General features: G+C 39.9%; 1 protein-coding gene across 1 annotated transcript; it reads right to left on the bottom strand.

The window, feature by feature from the left end:
• Positions 1-1,995: 1,995 nt before the first annotated feature.
• On the bottom strand, positions 1,996-24,317 carry inpp5jb (inositol polyphosphate-5-phosphatase Jb). The gene is made up of 13 exons (XM_015006448.2): positions 22,719-24,317; positions 16,621-17,599; positions 15,421-15,528; positions 14,476-14,584; positions 11,682-11,798; positions 10,366-10,541; positions 9,450-9,561; positions 9,024-9,133; positions 8,608-8,809; positions 7,061-7,198; positions 6,855-6,938; positions 6,669-6,773; positions 1,996-6,557 (listed from the first exon to the last, which is right to left on the bottom strand). Exons 2-13 carry the CDS (start codon positions 17,595-17,597, stop codon positions 6,096-6,098), a joined length of 2,700 nt encoding a protein of 899 aa, XP_014861934.2. The 5' UTR covers positions 17,598-17,599; positions 22,719-24,317; the 3' UTR covers positions 1,996-6,095.
• Between the last annotated feature and the right edge of the window lie 141 nt (positions 24,318-24,458).

Here is a 24,458-nt window from a genome sequence, read left to right as displayed (position 1 = left end):
TCTATAAGTTCTTAAATTGACTAAAAATGTGACACTGACAGTACTACAATATGCCTTTCCTTCAAGAATTTTGAATGTTGAATTTTTAAATGGCCACAAATTTATTGTGTACTGTCATGAGGTAAATTTGCCAAATCATGATTTAAAACTTCAATTTTTACAGAATTTACAAAGAACTTAAACATCAACTGCTTAAAAACAATATCTTACTTTGAGTAAAAAGTATAATTGAACTTTTACACATTTAATTTGCATTTAAATCAAGAAGTATATAAACAAATAATTTAGCAAATTTAATTGTAGCAAGTATTGTGGCATTTGGGGGGTGTTTTATCACTGGAACAAACTTATGACACAGGTAAAACGTCATTTTCCTAAAGTCATTTACACTCTTTGGTATAACTCACTCTAAACAATCTGATAAGTCACTCACAGAAAATGATGGTTTTGGTGAGAGAACCACGTAAACCTGGCCAGTGATCACGTCTGACTTGGTTTCAGAGTGAAAAGTGGCCTTCAGGTGAACAATATACGCAGAGAAAACTGTATCTGAAAAATAATTAATGCTTAAAAAGCTCAGATGTACATCTACTGCTTTAGGCCTTCCTGTGTAATATGATTAAATGTGATGTTTGTGAACATGCTGCTCCGCCGTAACCCAGAGATAGACTTAGTTAATCAATTTAATCTGCTACGTAGGCTATAACCCCAAAACAAAATTTGATTTGGAGAATATCAGCCTTTTATGTACAGAACATTTTTGCTTTTATCAAATAAAACAGTTACATGCTTTTTTTCCCTATTAATGAGTTAAGATTAAAATGTATAATTCAGATCACAGACAGTGATAATAAACACCGTCTATGCTCTGAAAACTAAAGGAGAGAAAACTGAATCTGTTTTGTTGAGGAAAAGGTTGTTAACATGACAACCTTGATTTTACTGCCAGCCTTTATCATTTGGCTCAGTTCAGCCTCTGACTATTACTGTGTTTTATGGTTTTTATTTGTGTCACCAGACCATGCAGGTCAATCGCTGAGCAGTGTTGCATCAGAAAGGAAGAGTCAGCATGAATAGGCACTGCGGACACTTGTTACAAAGGGTGGAAAAGCATGATGCAAGATGTCCTGGATGTTGCCCTCAGCAGGATCTCTAATTGTATTTACTCTTGTATATTTACTTAGATGGTTAAAATAGCAGGTCAGTAGCAGAATGACCTGTCAGAGGGAAATAGCAGCTCAATAACAGAGAAAATGCCTCTTCTAATTTTAGCAAAAATTCGGAGAAGTACGGTTCTTTAACCTCTTGAGAGAAATATGTCACTTTACCGACTTTTACTCACAAACGGAGACTTAGCAAACCTGTTTCTAATACAAATCTCTTTTCAAAGCAACCTGGAAACTACAGAGTTAAACGGCATCTGTGTATGACTCAGCATATAACTTTTTCATTTTGACTCATGTTTAGTTCGTGAAAATTCATAGAAATATTATCGATAATAAAAACTGAAATACCATTAACTCGCAAATGCAAAAGCTGACCATTTCACTTTTTGTTTCAGTACCACAAACTTTGATAGATTTTAGTGGAGTTTTTATGATACATAAACTCAAAGTATCCCATAACTACAAAGTGATAAAAAAAAAAATTGATGCATGGTTTTCCAATTCAGTTTGGAAACAAAAATTTGAAACAGTAGCATTATGTGTAATGGAATGATTTTGATACTTCAGAAAAACTGAAGGATTTTCCTATCCTTTAGTGCGAAAACAGGCCAAACTCAGTCAGATTTGACACATTGTCTGTATTCATTAATATTATTCAAGGTCTTACAGGAAGAGAAATCTCCTTCAGGTTTTCTTTTACGCTTGCCTGGTTTCAAATATAACATATAAAATTGATTAAAAAAAAAATAATAATAAAAGTTCAAGCGGTATAAATACTGTGTAACTGTACTGGAGATGTGTACAGAAGCAATAAAGACAAAAAACAGAATTCAAAAGATCATAATTTATTCTTTTGGATCGTGTTGTACTAGATTTGTAATTGGAGAACAAAGCAACAAATTCATAAACAACCTCCGAGATGCTTTGATCGCAGAATTTAAACATTTTCATGGATCAGCAATCCAGGTTTTAAGAATTTTGTTGTCATTCAATCACAATTATTTAAACACATGTAGACGAAACCATCTACACTTATGACAGAAGAGTTTTAATTCACTAGGATGGAAAGAAATCATCTCTATAGTAAAAATAAAATAAATTATCTCTGATATAATTTGGACACTTGCCCTGAAATAAAGTTCTGTAACTGGCCAGCAGAATTTAAGTTAAATAAGAAAATAAATACACAATTTAAGTAAAATAATCTTTATGGTATAGATTGTCTCTTATGTATATATATATTTATATATATATGTATGATTTTTCTCAACATACTTCATATTTTCGATATTTAACCTACACAATTACAAAACAGGAACATTCAGCAAAAATTTCACAATAGTCACCATTCATGAATGCAGTATTGAATGCATCTAAATGATCTAAACCTGGACAATTAATTTTCATGTCAAAGAAACGTCCAGCAGGTTGCTCTTTTAATCCCTTTCAGAAAAATCAGAAAAATACATGAAAAGATTAATTTAATCTCAAATTTATCCGAGTACAACTACCCATATTTTTTTCTTGCACTAACATTTAATATCGAAGCCAAAAATTCATACTGTCTTTATCACGTTTTTCTAAGAATTTTCACAGTCACAAATATGACAAAGAGGAGTCAAAAACAGCACTTTACGGCACAAAAACAACAGTACCGGAATGTACGGTATGTCCAGCAGCAAACCATGCAAGTACAGCCGCAGTCCCATTCAACGGCCCCCGTAACTCATACACACACGCACACATCTGTCATCCAAAGCACACACTCGCACACTTTCAGAAAAACACATACACAAACAACTAACTACAGACATACACACACAAATTACGGCCACGGCACAGTCCTACTCTAACAGCCCCAAAGTTACACGTCTAAAACGGTGCATCAGAGATCACACGGTAACTATAAAACACCACGACTACGGTTGTCATCATCTTATTAATAGGATCAAAGAGGGAAAAATCTGAGCAAGAAAGAAAAAAGCTTCAACTATATATATATATATATATATATATATATATATATATATATATATATATATATATATATATATAAAGTTTTCACATTTTTAAAAATTAAAACATTCAGTAAGGAAAGTTTATTTACTCCCACCGTCATGTTAATCTACAGTTAAGCATTTCATCTTTGCTTGACGGGGCTTATAGGTACATAAGAATCTCTCCAGCAGGTCAATCCAGCAAATTTACTGCCCACCTTTGTAAAATTTTTCCAGATTGAACTTCAGAGTTTGAGCAAAAAAAAAAACAAAAAAACATGATTTAAATATTTCTTATTTTAACATAGACTTAAAATCCAATTAAACAATGCAATTTTCTTCTCTTAAAAAAGCTTTTAAAAATAATCCTATGAAGCTCAGGAGTGTGTGTGTGTGTGTGTGTGTGTGTGTGTGTGTGTGTGTGTGTGTGTGTATGCATAAATGCGTCACAATGGATCAGCTCAGGTATTGCTGCAGTTATCACCTCTGTAGTTCAGGCCTGGTCAGCCGTTACTCAACCAGTTCTGGTGGGACAGCTGCGCTGTGACACCCAACACCTCCGTCCAAACCCGCAGCATCCTGCTATTGACTGGACAGCGATCTATTTAAGGGCGCCCACGCTCTTACTCTTTAGACTAGAATGTGTTGAGCGTCTGAGAGCTTCCTGAATCACTGCCTCTGATCCACTGTCTCTGATTTTAATGCATCCAGGAAGGATGCATCTCTTCTGAAAGAATCATTTGAAGTGCTTCCTGCATATTTTATGACTGACAGGTCAAAGTATGGACCACAAGGCAAGTGTGATAGAAATTGTGTATGTTTTCTCTATGCAAAAATAAGTGGCACCAGTCAATAGTATGACATGCTGACCTTTTAGCGTGTTGGATAACTAAGTGAATTGTGATTTCATAGGCGTGACGACGAGCTGAGAGAGCGAAAACACAGAGTTGATGCACTCTTTAATTTGTGTTGTGAGGCTGGACAGAATAGATTTTTAATCAAAGGGGTAACGAGTTTCTAAAGTGTTTTAATGTGTGTTGAGGATTGTGTGATTTTGTGGGTGTGTGTAGAAAACTGTTAAAAGACTGTGTGAATCTTCAGAGCAGTGCACAGAGTCCACAGGGATCTGATGTGCTGTTCTTGCTGCAGAAAGCAATAAAGCTCAGGACTCGGTAGAACCATCTCAACCATCTTTGTTGAACATTTTTCCATTTTCGCAAGCCAAGTCATGCAGCTTTAGCAGCTTTCAGACACTAGTACTGTGGTGTGATATACGCTGGCAGTGAGATTACACAGTGCCTTGCAAAAGTATTAATATCCCTTTAACTATTTCACATTTTGTTGTAAATGCAAATTTAAGGTATTTTATTAAGACCTTTCATGATACGCAAAGACAAGTTGGAAGGGAAATTATAGCCTCAGAGGTTCACTGGTGAAAGTTGACGGAACGTCATGAAGACCCGAACATCATAAACAGGATAGAAGAAAGGTTATGGTGAAGTTTTGGTCATTTCAAAAAGTACCGTTTAAAACAAGTAGAACAAAAAATAGCAAAACTGTACTTCAACCAAGTTGAAGCCATCCACCGAGTAACAGGTCTGATATTGAGGACATTAATCAGAGAAGCAGCCAAGAGGCCTGTGGTGACTGTGGACGAGCTGCAGAGATCCACCGGTAAGGTGGGCACATCTGTAGACAAAAAATCTATTAGAAGTGAACTCCACAGATCTGGACCAAGTCAAAAAGCAGTAAGAAAATAAATAAAGACACAAGCAGTTTGCCAAAATTAATGTATGGAACACAGAAAACATGTGAAAGATGGTGCTCTGGTCAAATCAGACCAAAAGTTCAAGTTTTTTTTGTTCCTGAAAAACAACAACTTGAGACTGGGGCAGAGGTTCACCTTCCAGCACTTTAATCCACGCGGGATTAAGATTAAGGCGTCACCTGAGTCTCCACGTTTTGTTAAAAGACAGATGTGATGAGGCAAGTGAGGCAGTCAGAGACTTGTATCTACTGACTTGCATAGGGACAAGTCAGGTTCACAGGTCAATGGAGTGATGCAGCGAAGACGTATAGTTTATGCAACCAGCCAGAACTACAAGCTTAAACCAAACTCAGAAATCATTTCATAACTGGGTGTGATATACGGTTCATATTTGGATAATTTCCCCAGCTATCAACAGAATTCTCTAATTTAATTTTTTTTTTCCAACACTACTGTTGCAGGTGTAATTAAATGGAAAAGTGGTTTGTGACAAATAAAGTTTTGGGGAATGTTAATAGAAAACAGTATTTGTAAAAAAAATACATATGATTTTGCTTGTACTGCACTACTTTGTGTTGATCTATCACTTAGAATCCTCCAGCAAACCCATTGCAGTTTGCTGTTGTAATGTGATAAAATGTGTAAATGTTCAGAAAGTACACACATACTTTTACAATGCACTGCTAACAAGTTAGATTTGATTCAGAACTTAGGGTCAAATTACTACATAATAATTAAATTACTTTTTTATCTATTTCTGTTGTTGATTTGAACTATTCTGACCCAACGACTTGGCAGATCAAATATTGTTGTGAAAAGTGATGATGGACTGTGTGTCACTTTATAGCTGTGAATCTGTGAGAAAATCTAAATGCAAGTTGTCAGTCCCTGTACTGTCCACACCTGAGAACGGACAAAGGTAGAGAAAACTCCGGACAGAGTGAAAGATATACAAAAAACAAACAAACAAAAAACACAATATGCCAAGTGCACAACTCAACGGCAAGTAGAAACATTTTAACCAACCAGATGACTATTTCTGAAAAGGATGGCATTATAAACTGTATATTTTCCTCACAGAAAACATACAGAGCAGTGAATGTATGAAATAAAGACACAACAGTTGGTTATGTAACCTGTAAAAACACCCGGGCTTTTGTTGCATCACATTCCTGAACACTCCTTGTTTTTGTCTGTTGCCCCTTGACTCTGGCTGCCCTCTGCTGGGCGTCCCGTATTCTCGCTCCCTGCAGCGGTGCCATCAGTGAGACCGAGCTCCATCACCCTGAGCTCTGTAGGGGTGCCGGGGCGGCTGCTAGCGGGGGTGCCACAGCGGCTGGTAGGGCGGGTGCTGGGGGGGCTGCTAGGGACGTTGCTGAAAAAGTTGCCAGAGAGGCTGCTCAAAAGGTTGCTAGCGATACTCCCGGAACGACCGCCGCTAAAACTACGGCTGCGGCTTTGGCTGCTGCTTTGGCTGCGGCCGCGGCTGCGGCTGCGACTGCGGTGTTTGCGCCGTAAACTTGGACTGCGGGTCATCAACTTCATGACAACAGTGCTGTCGTTTTCTGAGCTGACGTCAGAGCTGTCTGAAGAACTGCCTGAATCGCTCTCAGCGGGCAGCTGGATCTGAGGATGGATGGAAAAGTGTTGAGAAAGCTGCAAAATGCCAGTAAACTGTGAAGATGAAGATAAAAGCTTTTTATTAGCCCAAAGATAAAAGCAACGCGTTATGATTACCTGAAATGGCTCTGTTACACCCACAATGGTGCTCATGTTGTTGCTATAGTAACCCAAGATAAAATCCCCTGAGAATTTGGGTAATTCCTCCTCTGAAAACTGTAACTGGAGAAAAGATTTTCAAATATTTATCGAATGCGACAGAAATATTCTCCAAGAAGAGAATTCAACGTGTCTCTAGATTACCTGATGTTCCTGGCTGTAAAGATTTGCCCCCTCATTCCTAGCCCACATGTATCCCACGTAATCTTTATGGTGCTTGAAACCCACCTGTTGGCGCAACAAAAAAATTACAACATTAATTATTTCACACAAAATTCTTGAAATTACGTCTGCAGATGTGTTTGCTGACAATGACACTATAACGGGGAGGAAGCAGTACGACAAGTTACCTTGTACAATCCAATCCAGTCCCAAGCACTTCGAGAATAGCTGGGCATCAGTTTGAATATCACCTTTGCATCATCATAACTCTTCCACTCATCCTCCACTATGAGAGTGACCAGAGGAACGTCCGCCCTGTATGGAAACTGAAGAGATTGAGCATAAGTCTCTTGATGTGGGTCACGAAATACTGTACAGGGCTTTGAGATGGGCTCCACAGATTAAAATAGAAGGAAAAAATATTAAAACATTAACTGCTAAAATTATATGCCTTAATTGTTGTGAGAGACAGAAATACTCCAGCAGCTGAGAAAAATTAGGACAGTGACACAATTTTTTTTTTTTTTTTTTTTTACTCGGTAACTTTGCAGTTCCAGTTTTGCTAAGCCTTCTTCTGGGAGGTTTTGATGGTACAAAGACATTCAATAATAAACAATTCATAAGTTAAAGGCTTATATTTAGTAATAAATCCACCTACTCAGTACATGTGTGCTGATCTTTCATTTTCAAAATGTCTGTAATTGACTATGGTGTACTTGTTATCAGCTTCTAGCGAAACCCTAACTTATGGTGACCCACACCTGCTTTTTCAGGACTTGAAGTTTGTCAGTTCATCATTTTTATTAATTATAAACCACAGTAATTTGATGGGATTAAGATTTTGTGGAGGTTTTCTATATGGCCATGGTCCCAAAAATGATTGTCTTGCTCCTTGAGCTGCTTTGTCACCCCTTCCGCATCACAATGGGAAGAATGCAAGCAGCTAAGGCATGTAAGACATTCTGTTAAGACATTGTTTAACAGAAGTGAAAATCGTGATCAAAATGTTCAACCATAAGATCCCAGTGCCATCTTTGAGAGAATTTGCTTCTTTCAAGTTCTAAACCACAGTTTAGAAAAGAAGAACAATTTTAATTGCACCCCTCTTTTAGAAGAAACCTCCCTACTCTTTAAATTCAAATACATTAAACGAGTGATTGCTGCCCTGTTCTCTTGACCTTTTCTCTGGAGCCAAGGGAAGCTAACAGGTCATTCTGCTTAGCTGAAAACAAATTTAATAGTGGAAATAAATGCACCTTAGACTCAATGCAAACATCCACAAAAAACAAAGAAGTAAAGTGTGCAAAAAAAGATTTCCGTCAATCTTAACTTTTGCCCATGACTGTAATTGTAAGTACATAAAGGCAGGACAAAAGTTGCTAAAGCTGTTGGGTTGTCAGTGTTCTCATGCTTATGTGGCAAATTAGCAACATTTGTATACTTTAGCTACCGTTAGGTCACAAGTCTCGGCTGCTATTTTTTTGTATGAAAGGTCTTTTAAATCTTGGTTACCAATTATGCAGGAAGTAATCTGAATACAAATCCTCAATATTCAGATCATCAGTAAAGAGAGTATGCACATACGCATTGATTTGAGTGAAGACTGTTTATGGGTAAAACGTTTGAGTCCAGATAACCTTCTTTAAATGAACTTGTTGTTAGAACTGGTATTTCAATGTTTCACAGATCCTAATAGTAAAACAGCATCTTCATAATGTCTCCCACTGTGTCTCACCTCCAGGGTAAAGATGGACGACACCGGCTTGTGGTCGCTGACTAAGTACTCCATGTGGCTTCGGTAGAAGTGCTGCGTTACTCTGATCCCGCTGGCCAATCCCGAAACCGAAGCACGCTTTGCCACGTTCTGAGCAGCTGGTGCTGTGGCCCTCAGGCGCCACAAGATCCGGTCAGTCCAAGCTGGTTTACGCTTCTTCCCACTGGGATGATTTTGAGACAAAGATTGAACAAGGCTGAGAAACTGCTTTTTAAAACGAAGAATGTGGGAGGGAAAAAAAAAAAGAAGCATTTTCACGTCCCCTTCAGGGTAGTGGGGACCTTTCAGACATCAGAGTGTAATAACTGTTTCTTTGCTCAGCTCTGATCTGTGATCAGTGGCCTAGAATCTGAAATACCCCCTCTGGCCTCACCAACCTTGTATCGTACGTGTTTGTTCCAACGTCAAACTTGTAGGTGGGAGGAAATCTCAGCGGCCCCTCCTGGAATCCCTCCAACACGGTCTCACTGTCTTTGGTCATGTTTAGCTGCAGAAAATTACAATAAATAAACCGCACGCCTTCTCACAAATTAACTGCTTACAGAATTGTGGGTGTCTCTATTTCCCTCTAGTGGCAGAATGAAGGAATTGAAAATAAGTAAATCATTATGAGGTCCTGCTTCATTTTAATGTAGAAGTCATAATGAAAATTGACATAATCTTTGGGTTTATATAGTTTTCTAAAAATGCAAATGAAAGCAAACAGAAACCACATGTTGTATTAAGTACTTTTAATGAGCAGTAGTTGAATAGTTTCAGAGTCCTCTAGTAAAACACACAACACAAACCCCTCTTCCTTTTACCTGATCATTCTCCCACAACATGGAGTACTTGTTGTTCTCGATCGCTGATTTCACAGCTTGGATATCCATTTTTTCAATGCGGAAATTAAGATCCCCAAACCAGAACACAAGACTGAAAGTAAAGAAAAGATTTGATGAGAACGTATCATTTTAAAAACCGGATCATTATAGAGGACTTGTGTTTATGGGTTTTGACAGCAGACACATACACGTGCATCTCAGTAATTTAGAATAAGATTGTTTATTTTGGTCATTTAATTCAAAATGTGAAATATATTTATATATCAATATAAAACAGAGTAACATCTGTCTAAGGCATTGATTTTTAATCAATCCAAAAAGCATCTTCTCAGAATATTTAATACAAAAAAAAAATATAAAAAACAAAAACATAACTTAAACTCTAAAGTGACTCAGTACATATAGTTTACAGTCTGGATATATTAGTCAAAGTAAAGCACATCTGTTTTGTTTTTCTTTATATAAAATTTGATTTTAACATTTTGATAAATGAAGAAGTACTGGAAACTCAGAATACAATTGTACTAAATTTCTTTCTTTTCTATATTTTTTCTCAGTAAATGAAATAATAAAAAATACATTATTGTTACCATAGATCTTCTTTATAGAACATCCTAGTATTGTTTGAGCTTCAACAGTGAGCCATTGACTCATTCATCCCTTTGTTGTCTTGTTTGGTAATGGAAAAAAACATAAATCTTTCACTATGTCACTTTCACCTGTTTCAACAGTAGATACCATTTAATGAACACAAACACTGCTGCTATTCACTGTACATTTAAATATTCCAGTGGTCTCATCTGATGTTTCCAAAGCTTACAAAAACTACATATTAAACAGTATGATTCATAACTAATAGATGTCTGAACCTGTGGATGTATGTGCAGAGACTTACTCGTGATCCAGAACACCACTGGCCCCCTGGCTATCAAACTGCTGCTGCTGCAAGATGCTCTCGAAGTCGTACATACGGTCTTCATGGTTTTCTATGTGAGCAGGCAGGTGGCAGTTGAGGAAGCAGACGCTGTGGCCAAACACGGTCATGCGGGCGCTAATGCCGCCTTTATTCCCCTGCAGAAAGGGCAGAACGGAGGTTTTTAACTGAGGGTTTCTTAAACGTCTAAGAGCAACATAGAAAACAAAAAGCATTAGCAGTCATCGTTTTTACATGTTGCTGGATGAAAATGTAATAATTACTGAGTATATGATTGCTTATCATCAGTAATTATAATAAACCTCCTCAAACAGTACGTAGCATGGTGTGTGTCGGCTGTACGGGTATGCTTCACAGCGAAACAGGAAGTGCCCTCATTAAAAAGCAGACAGCATCAATATTTGATGCAGAGAGTCAAGTGCACACCGGGGGGGGACAAAATGAGTCAGTGGATTCTCTGCTACTACTCCTGTGACTCATTAAAACAATGCTCCAGAAGAAAATCTGGATATCTTGGCAAACACGGCAAAAATTGATCTAAAGGTTTATAATAATGAAATTCAACGGTTCTTAAGCTGTGCTACAAGTACCCCTGCTGATACTTGGGTTGATTTTAGTGGTACACTGAAGATATTTTGTACATTGATCTTTGCTTTAGACAGAAATGAGTCAAAAGAGAGGGACTGTGGAGAATAATTAAAGAGCTCCCAGAATGAGCTGAAGCAGATAACAGTTAACCAGAAATAACTGGAAATCACAGCAAACCCATCTTAGCTATATTCTGGTGGCAAGATGGAAAATATTGTGCTGTTTGGTAGCAATACAAGACAATAAAATTGTTTTTTTGGATTTTATTTAGACATTAAAGAAGCAGGTTCACTGACAAATGTTGCAAAGTAACGAGTGTGAGTGTGTGAGAGTTTTAATGAAACATACCCAGAAAGAAATTTTATTTTAGGAGCTATAGCAATGGTTTTTGTACGCATCAGTCATACTGGATTTTAAGATCAGGATTCAGGACTAATGAGACTCACTGACACCGTTGATTCTAACTGACTTTCCATGCATTGAGAGAGCCTGTTTGTTAGATCCTGACATGTATCATTTTAGCATTACATATAAACGACACAGCATTTGACTAACAAATTCTAAAAACTGATAGGACACACTCTTTCCTGCTTATGTCTACATCAATGCATCAATAACTGGAATGCACGCCTTCAGCCGCAGTGGGTGCGGTTTCTCTAACCCTTTGCAGGTCTCGGTAGCCATCTTACCCAATAACCTCCCAGTCCTGTGCGGGTGGTCTCTGTCTGGACTCCACGAAGGAAAGGCAGATGGAAGTATTTGGCAAAGACCAGCAGTATCAGGCCCTGCATTCGCTCGGACGTTACCTGAGGGACAGAAATTTAAAGCTGGGTAAGGCTTGGAGCATAAAAAGGCAGGAGAGATATGATGAGCGACTTTGCATGAGTTGCACAAAAGCACAACTGTACAAATGCAAAACATCATGACCCTTCGTCAAAGTGCCTGCGGCTTTGCTGTGCAGCTCCTGAACACAATGCAGTGTACATAGAGGACGGAACAGCATCTAGTTCATCCAAACATAGGAAGAAAGGTAACATTAGCGCTCTTTATCCTCCAACCTCCAGTCTTGTGTTGTGTTCCAGTACAATATGCAGATCATGACATTTGTGTTCCTCTGACATTAAACAACACTGGAGGTATTGTTGCGGCGTTAAACACACCACAACGTCAAGTACGGGAACAAGAATATGCATGATATGTCAAACCTGTTCCCAGACATGTACACATGTCCCCCCCCCCCTCCCCCACCCTCTGTCAAGTCGTCCACAGATCCCAACCCCCAACCACAGTCTGAAGAAGCACAATCACACCCGGACTGAAATCCCTCACAGGCAAACATCCCCACGTGATTAGCCTCCTTTTTTCTGCATACTAACAGCCTATTTGAACAACTTTGTTGCGTAAGAGGTTCAGAGCAACTATAAAGCCGTCCGACATAACGCTGCCTGCCTGTTCTGTGGCTGAAAAGGATCTCTAATCAATATCTGTCCCACTCTTGCTCAGAACAGATAAGTTATTTACAGCCAAAGACGAGTGACCGGGCCAGATATGTACATTTGACTTTATGCAACACTGTCCATGCCAAAGGAAATGAACTGTGAGTAACAAATAGTGACGTCAGCAGGGAGGCTTGTTAATTTGAAATAACAGTTTCTTCATCCCAGTCTCTGACACAGATGACAACAGAAACATCACAGTCCTCCTCCACACTTCATTATTTAGAGCAATAACCACGCTTCACTTAAAATGATGTAAATTATGTTTATTGGAAACAACTTGATTTCCCAAACTTACTGGTTTGTGCCATGCTACTGTTAGATAGTGTAAACTCTAGCTTACAAACACAGAAATGATCGAGGCGATCAGCAGAAAGTTTGTGGTGAATCACCAGTAAATAAAAGTGCCCCGTAAGCTCTGTACTACTGCAGCGAAGGGCTGATTCCTGTGCTCGCAGGAACCTGAAAACAAGACTTAGAGAGCAGAGAGCAAGACAGATGAGCTCTTTCGTTACTGTGTCTGTTCACCGTTGATGCCCCTTTATATTTTTCACACCTCGTCATATTACAGCCACACTTCAATGTGTTTTTCTCTGGATTTGAAGATATAGACCGACAAAAATTGGTGGATAATTTGACTTGGAAGGAAAAGGATGCACACTGTCTGGCATGTATTTAGCCTTTCCTTACTAAATAATATCCAGTGTTCTTTTGCTCTGCTGTGAGAGAGTTTTGACTGACAGAACGGCCCACCAGGTCATGTCTGCACATTTGCAGCTAACAACAGTCAATCACCGTTTCCAACTCAGCAACTTTCTTGGATTTAGCAACATTTCAAACAAAAATAATTTGTATCTGGCAAAATTGGAGTCAGCTGGCCAGGGTTTATAAAAATTGCTATTTGACAATAAGCCAGCAATTGGTGCACCTCTAATATATAAAAATTGAAAAAAATCAGCATTTAAGAAGTATTTTGAAAATGTGATAGGTAAAACTTGTTTACAGTGTCTTGTAGGTTTTGGGGCTCTAGACAAGAAAAGGCTGTTTGGGTTTGCACAGCATGTCTTTTGCATTTTTTATTAAAATCCTTTGAGACCCATGTATAATTTCTTCCACTTCATAACTGTACACCACTTTGAGTTGGTGGATAACATAAAATCCTATTGACATACATTAAAGCCTCGGGGTGCACAGTAAATAATTAGTGAGGGGAATTATCACTTTTGTAAGGCGTTGTAACTTCCTATTATGGAACAATTGCTTTAAAAAAACGTCCTGTGTTTCAAAACTCCTGACCTACTGTCTCAATATTCACCAGAAGCAGACACACAAAGATGAATTTGAAGAGGATCAAACCAACCTAGTAAGCCATGTAATAGCTGGGGGACAGCATCAATTTCACTGTCAGAGGCGCGTCCACACCGACAACATGATCCAAAAATAAAACGGCACCCTGGGAGACATTTGTCCAACACTTTTTTGCTTGACAGCTCATTCACACGCACTCTGGCTCAGCACAGCAACCGTGCCACGCTTTGTTCCAGAAGCAGCCAGTGCCACACCTACCACAGCTGCAACGTGTGCTTCGATATGAAAACTGGAAACACAACAAGAGAATTTACTGCTTTTCCTTGGTAAATGTCTTATGTAGATTTTTTTTTTGGAAGCAGGTGTACTCAACCACATCTGAGTATTACCATAATTTCTTGGTATGTGGACCCTTTAAGGCATAAATTATAGAGCTACAAAGTTACAGTGAGGAACACTCAGTGAGAGCTCGGCAGACAGCAGAGGATAATAGATCCACTGACATAGATGCCTGTTATAAATCATCACCCCATCCGTTGCTGAGGGAACAAAATAAGCCTAAACAGCAAGAAGCTGAGATCTCCCCAGTGATAATGCAGCATGCACAAAGATGAGCCGTTTAGCGTTTTATTCCGAGAGTGAGCATTACTATTTGCAAGAAAAACAAACTATTACTGACCAGCACATAACCAAAGGGGCTCAGGCTCTCCATGCAGGCCTCGCTCCACTGGTCTGTGAAGAGGACGTCTTTCAGCCTTTTGTTAATCATGGAGTTCACCTCCTGCAGCCTTGGAAAGAAAATGACACAAAAAATAAACCCCAGAGAATTTCCAGTTGGACACATTTAACTCTCAATCCGACACTTTATTACCAGCACCGTCGACACTGTGTCCACAGTGCTCTGAGAAAATATTTCCCCCCTTTGCAGACTGCTTACACTCTGCTTTTTTGTCACACTGAAATGTTTCAGAGCAACTAATTTAAATAAATACAATATGCAGTTTTAAGGTGATAATTCAATTACTTAAGGGGAAAAGAGCTACTTTAAATACCAGCCTGGTCCCACATGGAAACATTACCACCACTGTTGTTAAATAGAGAAATAACAGTAGTAATTAATCACATTTATTTGGTTTGTAACTGAGCCTGAGAATGGGCTGTCCATTAGAATCAAGAAATCGCTGAAACTGAACCTCTTTGACAACAAGAAATAGGCAGAAAAGTCTCGAAAAGCAACACATTTTCCATGAACCACTCCTCCACACGATCTAAAAGTGTTGTCTGTTATCAAAAGCAGTGTAGCAGCTGTCACTGCCAACCAGCTATTAGGTCTTGAAGGCCACTACTTTACCACACAGAGCCAGGTTTGCTTGGAGAGCTATTTTCTAAATAAAAAAAAAAGAAAACCATCATTTAAAAACTACATATTGTATTTATTCAGGTTATATTAGTCTCATACTGAATTTTGTTTGATAATCTAAAACATTTATTTGTGACAAAAAAAACAACTGAAGTAGGAGAAATCCATAAGGATTTTTCCTCAGCATAATATGCAGGACAAGCCATCGTAAAGTGACCAGTGAGGAACCCACTGATGTGTCCCCCACACAGGACACTCACTCACCCTATGATGTACATGTCTGTGTTTCCGTCTCCCACGTTCAGTCCAAGCAGAGCGGTGATGTCATCAGGTGGCGTGGCAGAGCCCACGTTCCAGGTGATGATGTGCACCCTGACAGGAAAGGGTGTTACGTAAGATCCCACTGCCACTCATCTCCTACAGACCTGAGTCACAGCTCACAGAATGAATGAGACAGCAACCTCTGCACCAACATCTCATTGTGTCTTGGCTTTCCTTTCCTTTACTTTCACGCCATAGCGGGAGACATTTAAATGTGTTATTTCTAAGTCTAGTGTTTGAATTTTGATCAGTTTTTGTACATTGCATTACTGCGTGGTCAGTTTGGCCCATCAGGCAACAGGATTCAGTCTGACGATCAAGATTTCAGACCCTGACATGACCTTTGTTTGCTTAAGTACATATGTTTCTGTTGAAACCAGAAGGTCTGTGGGCAGATGACAGCATGGCACTGCAAAAGCAAAGATTTCTCTGCCACAGTCAACATTTATCTCCCTGAGCAGGAAGAGGAAAGCTGTTGTGCACATGAGCAATCTAAAAACCTTGCTGGAAGAATTATCAAACATAATGCTACTTTGTAGCCTTAATCCTCTCAGCACATTAAATCGTGTGAAAAGATGGATGATGTGCTAAAGCTGAACCATTATAATGTCCCATTAGTGCAGAAGTAATTTTTTAAAATTAATATCACATCTAACAACCCTTTTACTTCAGTCAGAGAAACTCAGTGAAGCTGAAGGAGTCCCTCAGTAGATGGGGACATTGTGGCCAAAAAGGAATAGATGCCGTCAGCATCAGCTGGGCTGCTACTACGGGGTTCAGAGTGCGTCAAGAAAACGTCATGTGATTGGCTGATTTATTATTTGTGTTGACAAAGAATTGAACAGATACATAATACAGAGCAGTCGGTAAGTTTAGACTGTTTTAATTTGTGAAAGGAAATTAAAACATGCTTTCTAAATATATTCGTTATTTAGAAAGCATATAAATTAGCCTAGAATGTAAAACTAAATATATAGTAGGCTATTACTAAATGCTAATATGATACAGCATAGCTAGCTAAGCCTCACTGTATAAAAATAACTGGTATGTGTACTGAGGCAACCGTCTCAGCTGTCTGTGAATGGGAGGCCAAATAAAACATTTAGGGACACGAAAGACAAACAAAGAGACAGAGGAACCAACCTGAACTCATCCTGAACCTGAGGCAGGGTGTCAGCGGTGCCCGCCAAGGACAGGGCTCTCTGCGCATGCGGGTTCAGGTGAGAGGGCACAGATCTGCTGGGAGGTGGTTGGGGCATGGATGCAGCTCTGACCGGACCTTTATGACCCGCCTTGACACTCGGCCCGGTGTGCTCTTCGGTCTGGGTAGAGGGTTCAGGCTGGCTTACCACACTGCCGTCAGGAGTGGTCTCGTTCTGGCTAGTTTGTGGAGCGGGTTCGGTTTTGGGTTCGGCTTTGGGTTCAACTCTGGGTTCGGTTTTGGGTTCTGTTTTCGGTTCAACTCTGGGTTCGGTTTTGGGTTCAACTCTGGGTTCGGTTTTGGGTTCAACTCTGGGTTCGGTTTTGGGTTCAACTCTGGGTTCGGTTTTGGGCTCAACTCTGGGTTCGGTTTTGGGCTCAACTCTGGGTTCGGCTTTGGGCTCAACTCTGGGTTCGGCTTTGGGCTCAACTCTGGGTTCGGCTTTGGGCTCAACTCTGGGTTCGGCTTTGGGCTCAACTCTGGGTTCGGCTTTGGGCTCAACTCTGGGTTCGGCTTTGGGCTCAACTCTGGGTTCGGCTTTGGGCTCAACTCTGGGTTCGGCTTTGGGCTCAACTCTGGGTTCGGCTTTGGGCTCAACTCTGGGTTCGGCTTTGGGCTCAACTCTGGGTTCGGCTTTGGGCTCAACTCTGGGTTTGGCTTTGGGCTCAACTCTGGGTTTGGCTTTGGGCTCGGTTTTGTTTTCCACTGTGGGTTCTGAAATATCTACAGATCCCTCAATCCTGGAACTTCTCTGGGGCCGCGGAGGCCTGGAGGGAACCGGAGACTGACTGGTGGTGGGATTATTGGCTCCATCTGAGGCTGCAGCTTGAGCTGGAGCTGAAGCTGGGGCTGAAGCCTCTGCTCTGCTTCTTGGGCCCTCTTTTTGTCTCTTGCTTTGCCTCAAGTTCTGTTGGTCCATTTCTGGGAAACAAAAAGATAAATTAATAGAAATGTCGTTCTCTAGATTTGCAAAGGTTTAAGAGACATACCTGATAAGACCTGATGTCGTAATTATTCTTAGTTCCTGATGAAGACTGACTGTGAGATGACTGAATTAAGGGTATTTAACATTAAATTGTATCTAAAAAAATATATTGAAAACCACTGATCCCTTCTCCTCTTCACAATTAAAATCAAGTTTATTTGCATAGCACATTTCAGCAGCAAGGCGGTTCAAGGTGCTTTATATAATAAAAACAGAAAATTACAACGTCATAAAGAAAACACAATACAGTCAACAACTGAACAAATATTACATTTTGATGTTATGTTAAATAAAATACAGTTTGCAAGGCAATGTAAAAATGTCTGGCAATCTTACAGTTAAGTTTATAGATCATATTTTTAAAGGGTAAAGGAAATAAAGTAAACCTTGTTCCCTAAACAGTTGATGACTGTAAGACTGCCCTGATGTCCGATTGACCCAGAATTACAACAGAGTCATTCCTGTGTCAAATTATTGTCGCTCTTCAATTACCTGCCCCCTCAAGGTATGAACAAAACTGCTGAGTGTATTGATTTCAAACAAATGAAAGAATAAATGTGAGAACTAACAAGAGAGAAGGAAGACATGAGAAGAGACGTCTCATCGTCCTAACCTGAACATAATTCACTATCGTCTGCAGCAGCAGGCCAATGGTTTTCAAGCAACAGAGCTGGTGGAAATTTGCTTAAAACTAGCAGCGAAAAAAACAGCATGGTCCAAAACCTTGCAAATCAGCAGCGTGGATTACAATAAAAAAAAAAAGAGAGAGGAAGCTGCATAGACAGAATGAGACGGAAGACAAAGAGGCAGAAATAAAGGAGGAATTTAGGCCAAACGATTTGGGTAACAATCCATTCAGTCGTTAATGACTAAATAAATCCCTTGTTTGCTTTTCTCGGCTTCCTCACATGCCAAGCAAGGCTACTGAATAAGAAGTACTTGTACAATTTGTAACCTAGTGGGTAATATATTGAAGTATTGACAAGGCGCACTTAACCAATATTTTCACAAATAATAAAAATGTATAAAAATAAAAAAATAATAAAATTGTTTGTTTTTTTCCCCCATTATTCTTGTAAATGAAATATTGAAGGATTTTGTAAAGCCGTTATCCCCTAATACTCATTCAGATTTATCATCAACAGCTATGAAACAACAACAAAATGCACTCTTTGATTCATTAAGAATAATTTCTGTGGTCAGACATTAATTATTTAGTGTGAGAGAAGTTAAATGTGCACTCCATACTTCAATTTAAAGCAACTCCATCCTTGAATCCTCCACCCACAGTAACTATTTCGACATCAAAGAGTGTTGCCTGTAGCAAATGGTACCTCTCCAATCTAAGAATCAAACATAAGAACAGGATGTTAAATACTTTCAACAACCAAAATATCATGCAGTCGGGAACATTCCCCCGTACATGTGAGGATAAAAAAGCTGATGACCCCAATCCTTCAGTTAGTGATGGCTGAGACATTCATCATAAAGACAGGAACAAAAATGCCAGAGTCAGATTTTTGTTGAGACTGAGAACCTTTCAGCGGCAAAGTGATGTTAATGGCTACCACATCCCATTCCCCACATGGCTGGAATTGCATATTGTGCATTGTGTGCACAGTTTGGGTCAGTAGGGAAAGAGACAGAGAGAGAAAGAGAAAGAGAAAGAGAGAGAGAGAGAGAGAGAGAGAGAGAGAGAGAGAGAGAGAGAGAGAGCTTCCTGCTCAGGGACACAGAAACAATGGCGCTCTCGTCTGATTATTCACACGACCTTGAGCAGACAGAGGCCCCCCGACTGTCATGCTGTGATGAGAACCGCCTCAGTATTTCACATGTACTCAGAAACACGCTGTGTGTCCAGTCATTGATAACCTGGAAACTGACTGGACATGGTGTACTCTTGAGGCCTATGCACTGCACTGAGTGAGGGGTTGGGTGGAGGGGGTGCGTTTGAGCGAGCAGGGTAAGTGGGCACACGTGGATGTGGGTGGGTGCAAAACGAGGTAAGGGAATGGGAGAGAGAGCAAACCAAGACAGCCCCCTTCAGTGGCAACACTGTCTTTTTGTAGAATGTCTCTCAACTGATCCCCTCACACTTCCCTTTGGCGCTGACTGTTTATCCAGGCTCTAATCCTTCTTCTCTGGCTCTCTTATCGCCCCATTTTTCCAATCCTTTCTGTCCCCACTTCTTCGCACGGGCCCATTGTTCCATCTTACCCACCTTCATCATCACCATCCTGTAATTCTTCAGGAGATGAGAACCTAAAAGGCTGATCACAATGACTCCCATTCCCTCCCTTACTTATCCCCTCCGGACGAACATCCATGTTCTGTGACATGCGCTGCATTGTTTTCCCTCAGCCAGCCGCCCCACCATCAGTGACGTCAACCAGACAGAATCCGAACAGCCACTGTCACAACAAACGTCATTAAATAATAAAAGAGAAAGAGCCAAACATTAGCTTTTCTGGGAACGATTACCACTTCCATCCCCACTCACGTTCACCGAGGCAGGAGTGAAATGATTGGATAATAACAATCCTGTCACAGTGTTTACATGCTCCTTCCTTCAGGCTCGAGAGCTGAGAGCCAGGAAGCATGCAGTCAGTGCAACCCAAACAGCAGCCCCCAGCCGGCCTTCTTGGCTCCTCTGGCAGGATTAATTGACAACAAAGATAGCTTTAGATGGATGAGTCAGACAAATAGTGAGGAGCCAATTTGCTTTAAATACTAAGGGTAAAAAACAAATCAGCTGTGTGCTTGCGCTGATTACGCTTATCTAAAATTGCTGGCTTTGCATGGCTGCATCGTGTTTATTCCCGACAGATTCTGATCTCTTTGGTGTTTTAGTGTTGAAATTAAAGCCATGCAGCGTGCTGGTGATGAACGCCTCCAGAGTCGTACACCCCTGTGACAAGGATACTAATGATGACCCAGACGGCGATGAAACCAGCAGCTGCTGCCACAGCTGTAAATGGCTCCTTCCAGGTCCTAACGCCAATGCGCGTTACACCCCCATCTTTCTAGGGGGCGCCGTTTCTCTGATCAAGTCAAAAATTATTCTGCTTTCAGTTTTTAATAAGAGAGATACAGCAATCGTTCAGCCATCGATTGGAATCTGACGGTTTTCCCTTGATCGACCCTGATCAGTGATGTTCAGGTCAAACACTGAAAGATCAGACTTTTTCCCTCCGTTACACAAATGCATCAAAACTTAGAGCTCCTATATGTTTGGCCTATAACTGCATCAACCAACAGCATGGCGTTTGTTGCAGTAAGGGATTCGTGACTAGACGAATCTCTACTTAAAACCTATAGCTGCTGTCACAGCCATGAAAACCATGGGTCATGTGGGTCTAAATATGAGGGACCGAAGGAGAACATTGTGGAACATGGAGTCCCGTTACACCACTGATGCATACCCGCACTGAATAATGTGTTTGCTCATCATTTATGACATCGTAGTCAGAAATGATGTGTTACTATTACACAAATATCACATTCTCAAGTTCTTCTTGATATTTAAGGATCAACTGACATCATTGAAATTAAATTTAATTTATTTTGTGAGTTCATCTTAAATCACTGCACACAGAATTACTTAATGCTATGACAGGGTCACTGGTCCCAGTTGCAGTTACAACAGCTGTGTGGAACTGGTGTAAACATATGTTACATGAGAGCAGCGGCTCACACAATTTTCTGACATGCCCAACAAATCTACACAAGGTGATCAGATTGTTTATGCTGTAGCATTAAGGAGCATTTCTAATGATTCTTTGCCTTACAGCACCACTGAAACGGAAGGCTTATACGCTAAAGTGTAACAAAGATATTAACATTAAATTTATGCTTTACACCAAGGGCTTAAAATACTACATAAACATATTGCAACGACAATACCAGTTATACTGACATTCCCCCTATTCTTTTCTTCTCTTTTTTTTTTCAATCAGCTGTGCGCATCCAAGGCAGGAAGCCCAAGTTATTGTCAACTCTAACTGATGATGTCTGAAAGCCCCCAAAACTGTTGTACTGTGAATTTGAGTCTAATAGCATGGTTGGGATTGTTTTTGCTATTTGAATTGAAATTCAAACTACGATCCATCAATTACAAATGGTGTAAAGCCGCCCAGTGGAAACTTTGTGCTTGAGTTTTCTCTAATTAAAAATATCATACATGTATGATGCAAAATCATTTTTGCACTGTCAATTAATCTTGTTCTCAAAAAGAAAATTCAAAGACGAACTAATTAAACACAATCCCCTGCATGCAAACGTCTAGCTCTCTTACTGAGAGGTCGGTTCACTGGCCACACAAACCCTTCCTGGAACAGCAGCTTCATGGCTCACTGACTGCTCTTCCAGCAAATACCAAAACTTGAGCAACGATGGCTGCATTAGAATTTGATTTAAACTCTAGCATTGCCACAGGTGATTCTGTTTGCAACTACAATTTCCATTTAATCTACAAACTACATGCATGGCTTCATGCTTGTATCTGCCTCAGCCTCTCACTGAATATTAAACTACATGCAATTGTGACAATACAGCATGCAGCAGTACACGGAAAACATGGAAAACAAATACGATAATAATGTATGCAGTACATTTTATGCTCAGAAACAGTGTTCAGATACTGTGACAGAAAGGAGCGCTGCCTTATCTGGAATGGAGCATGAGGTAATTTGGCCCAATAAACACTCAGACATCAAGGACAGCTTTTACAGCCAGAAAAGAGCATGAAGGTCATTTTAACTGTGACAGTGTTTTGCATTAAAACATGGTCTCAGACATGTATGTGGGTGCCAGAATTTGCAACTGTGCGCGCATGCATTTAAGATAAGGGATGAAAATATAAGAGTGATTCATCAGCAGGTGGGAGAAAGGTGAGCAGCTTTTCTTTTCTTACACGTGACTTACGAACAAGAAACATTCTGACACAAGCAACCAAAACACAATACACAGAATGAAGCAATGGCTGCTGGAAACACCAAGACTGTCTCTAAACAGAAATATGTTTAAGCTCGTAAGTCAATCGCTGAACACCTTTACCTGTTCGGGTTCTTCTGTGCGAAGGTCCGCGGCAGTTCTGCTGGGTACACCCTGTGTGCAGGTACGGGTCGTTCAGTCCGAGGTCTGGGTGGAAAATTTATAAGACTCACTCCCTGTTACAGAGAAACACAGTGAACTTTCCTGTGCTGCCACCTCCGAGTCACCATCGGCATCTCTTCACTCTCGCCCTTTCCTTCCTTCTTTCCTTCCTCAGTCGGTGGATTGGTGGGGAGGAGGCGCAGGTAGGTAGGTGGGCTTAAAGCGATGCTGACCACAGGTTTATCACCAGGCAGGCTACATCTCCCAAAGCCGTGTGTCTAACCGAGGACATGCATAGGTTACAACTGCAGCCTGCTAACATGCCCTTCAAACTACAAAAAGACGCCCCGGACGACGTGCAGTTTCCGTGAACGAGCAGCGGCTGAGTGAAGGAGCTGCGTGGGGTTGATAATTACACAGTGCATCCGATGGGAAGGCGCACACAGAGCTACCGCACCTAGAACAGACTTGTAGGAGCAAAGTGTCGCCTCAACGAGAGGGCCCGGTTGGCACCCAGCAACGCATTCGTTCGCCGATTCCCCTTCTGGTTTCTATGGAGATAAACGAAATGTTATCGGTTTAAACCGCAACCTGCGTCGATTCCAACGGTAGGCGCTGTTCTACGTAACATCACTCTATATTGGCACCAGAGTGCCACCTAGTGGTTTGTATTCTGAAGTCCAGGTTAGAAAGACACAAGATAATGTTCTTTAATCTAAAAAAGGGCATTGTTCTATAATGTTCCAAATCTGTTATAATTTACAAACAAATAAAAATATGTGTTTTATGTGGACTACAGCTGTAGATAAAAAAGTGAGGATTTGGTGAGTTCCAGCCCCACCTGGACATCTACATTAGGTCAACTAATATAGATGTCCTTCATCCATGTTTAGATATTTTTGCATTGTTCATAATGTATTTATGGCGAACAACATAGGGCACAATTAGTTTACCATGCGCAGAACATCTGTTTTCTGTCTCATCTGAGTCACAGTCAACGTATTTTTCTCACGGTCTGACATTAAATTAGACTAAGCCGTATAAATATTACCGAAATTACATCTTTTAACTAAATACCAGAAAGGGATATGATTAAACAAGCATTCACTTCTTCCTACTCCTTTTCAAACATGAAAGTAGTGGCAAGCTAATTATTTTACATAAATAGCAATTTACTGGATGATGTTACAAATGTAAGAATGAGTATGAAAATAAGTTCATTCGTCTACCCACTCCGTTGAACCTGTAAATATACTTTGCTACTGTTTTTTTCTTTTGTTTTGTTAGGTTTTGTTTAAAATTTATTTTGTTTGTATAACTTTGTTTATTCTTTTATTACACTAGGTCCAAACCAAATAAATAAAGCCAAACAAACCCAAGCCCCTACTTGGGCTTAGGGTTATTCTTGCTTGTGCACGTTTCCTATTGTCCCACTCATTACTTGCTGTTGTTGTTGTTTTTCATTTAAAAAAAACAGTTTGAAATAAATGAATAACATAAATAAACGAGCAACATTTTGTTTTTACTTTCCTCAGATTTAGAGGTTTTATACAATAAGACTACAATGGCTTTAAGCGTTTTCAGAAAGTTCAGATGACGATGAAATGACTTTGTATTTCTAATGGGTTCATTCACAACAATTGAATGAACCCATTAGTTTATTCTTTTATTACCCATTATTTTATTCTTTAAGTTATTGAT

This window comes from Poecilia mexicana, unplaced genomic scaffold (genome assembly GCF_051168715.1).
Source record: "Poecilia mexicana isolate PSO_F unplaced genomic scaffold, ASM5116871v1 scaffold_9, whole genome shotgun sequence".
In the NCBI taxonomy this organism is placed as follows: Eukaryota; Metazoa; Chordata; class Actinopteri; order Cyprinodontiformes; family Poeciliidae; genus Poecilia; species Poecilia mexicana.
The sequence above is the reverse complement of the archived record's forward strand: the minus strand, read 5'-3'. Positions and strand labels throughout refer to the sequence as shown.

Bases quoted from the DNA above. Each gene is read 5' to 3' on its own strand.
- inpp5jb (XM_015006448.2), bottom strand. From the start codon at position 17,597: ATGGACCAACAGAACTTGAGGCAAAGCAAGAGACAAAAAGAGGGCCCA. The intron at 8,810-9,023 runs GTTGGTGAGGCC...AAATCATCCCAG, and splicing joins ACAAACACGTACGATACAAG to TGGGAAGAAGCGTAAACCAG. The intron at 7,199-8,607 runs GTGAGACACAGT...CAATCTCTTCAG, and splicing joins CGTCCATCTTTACCCTGGAG to TTTCCATACAGGGCGGACGT.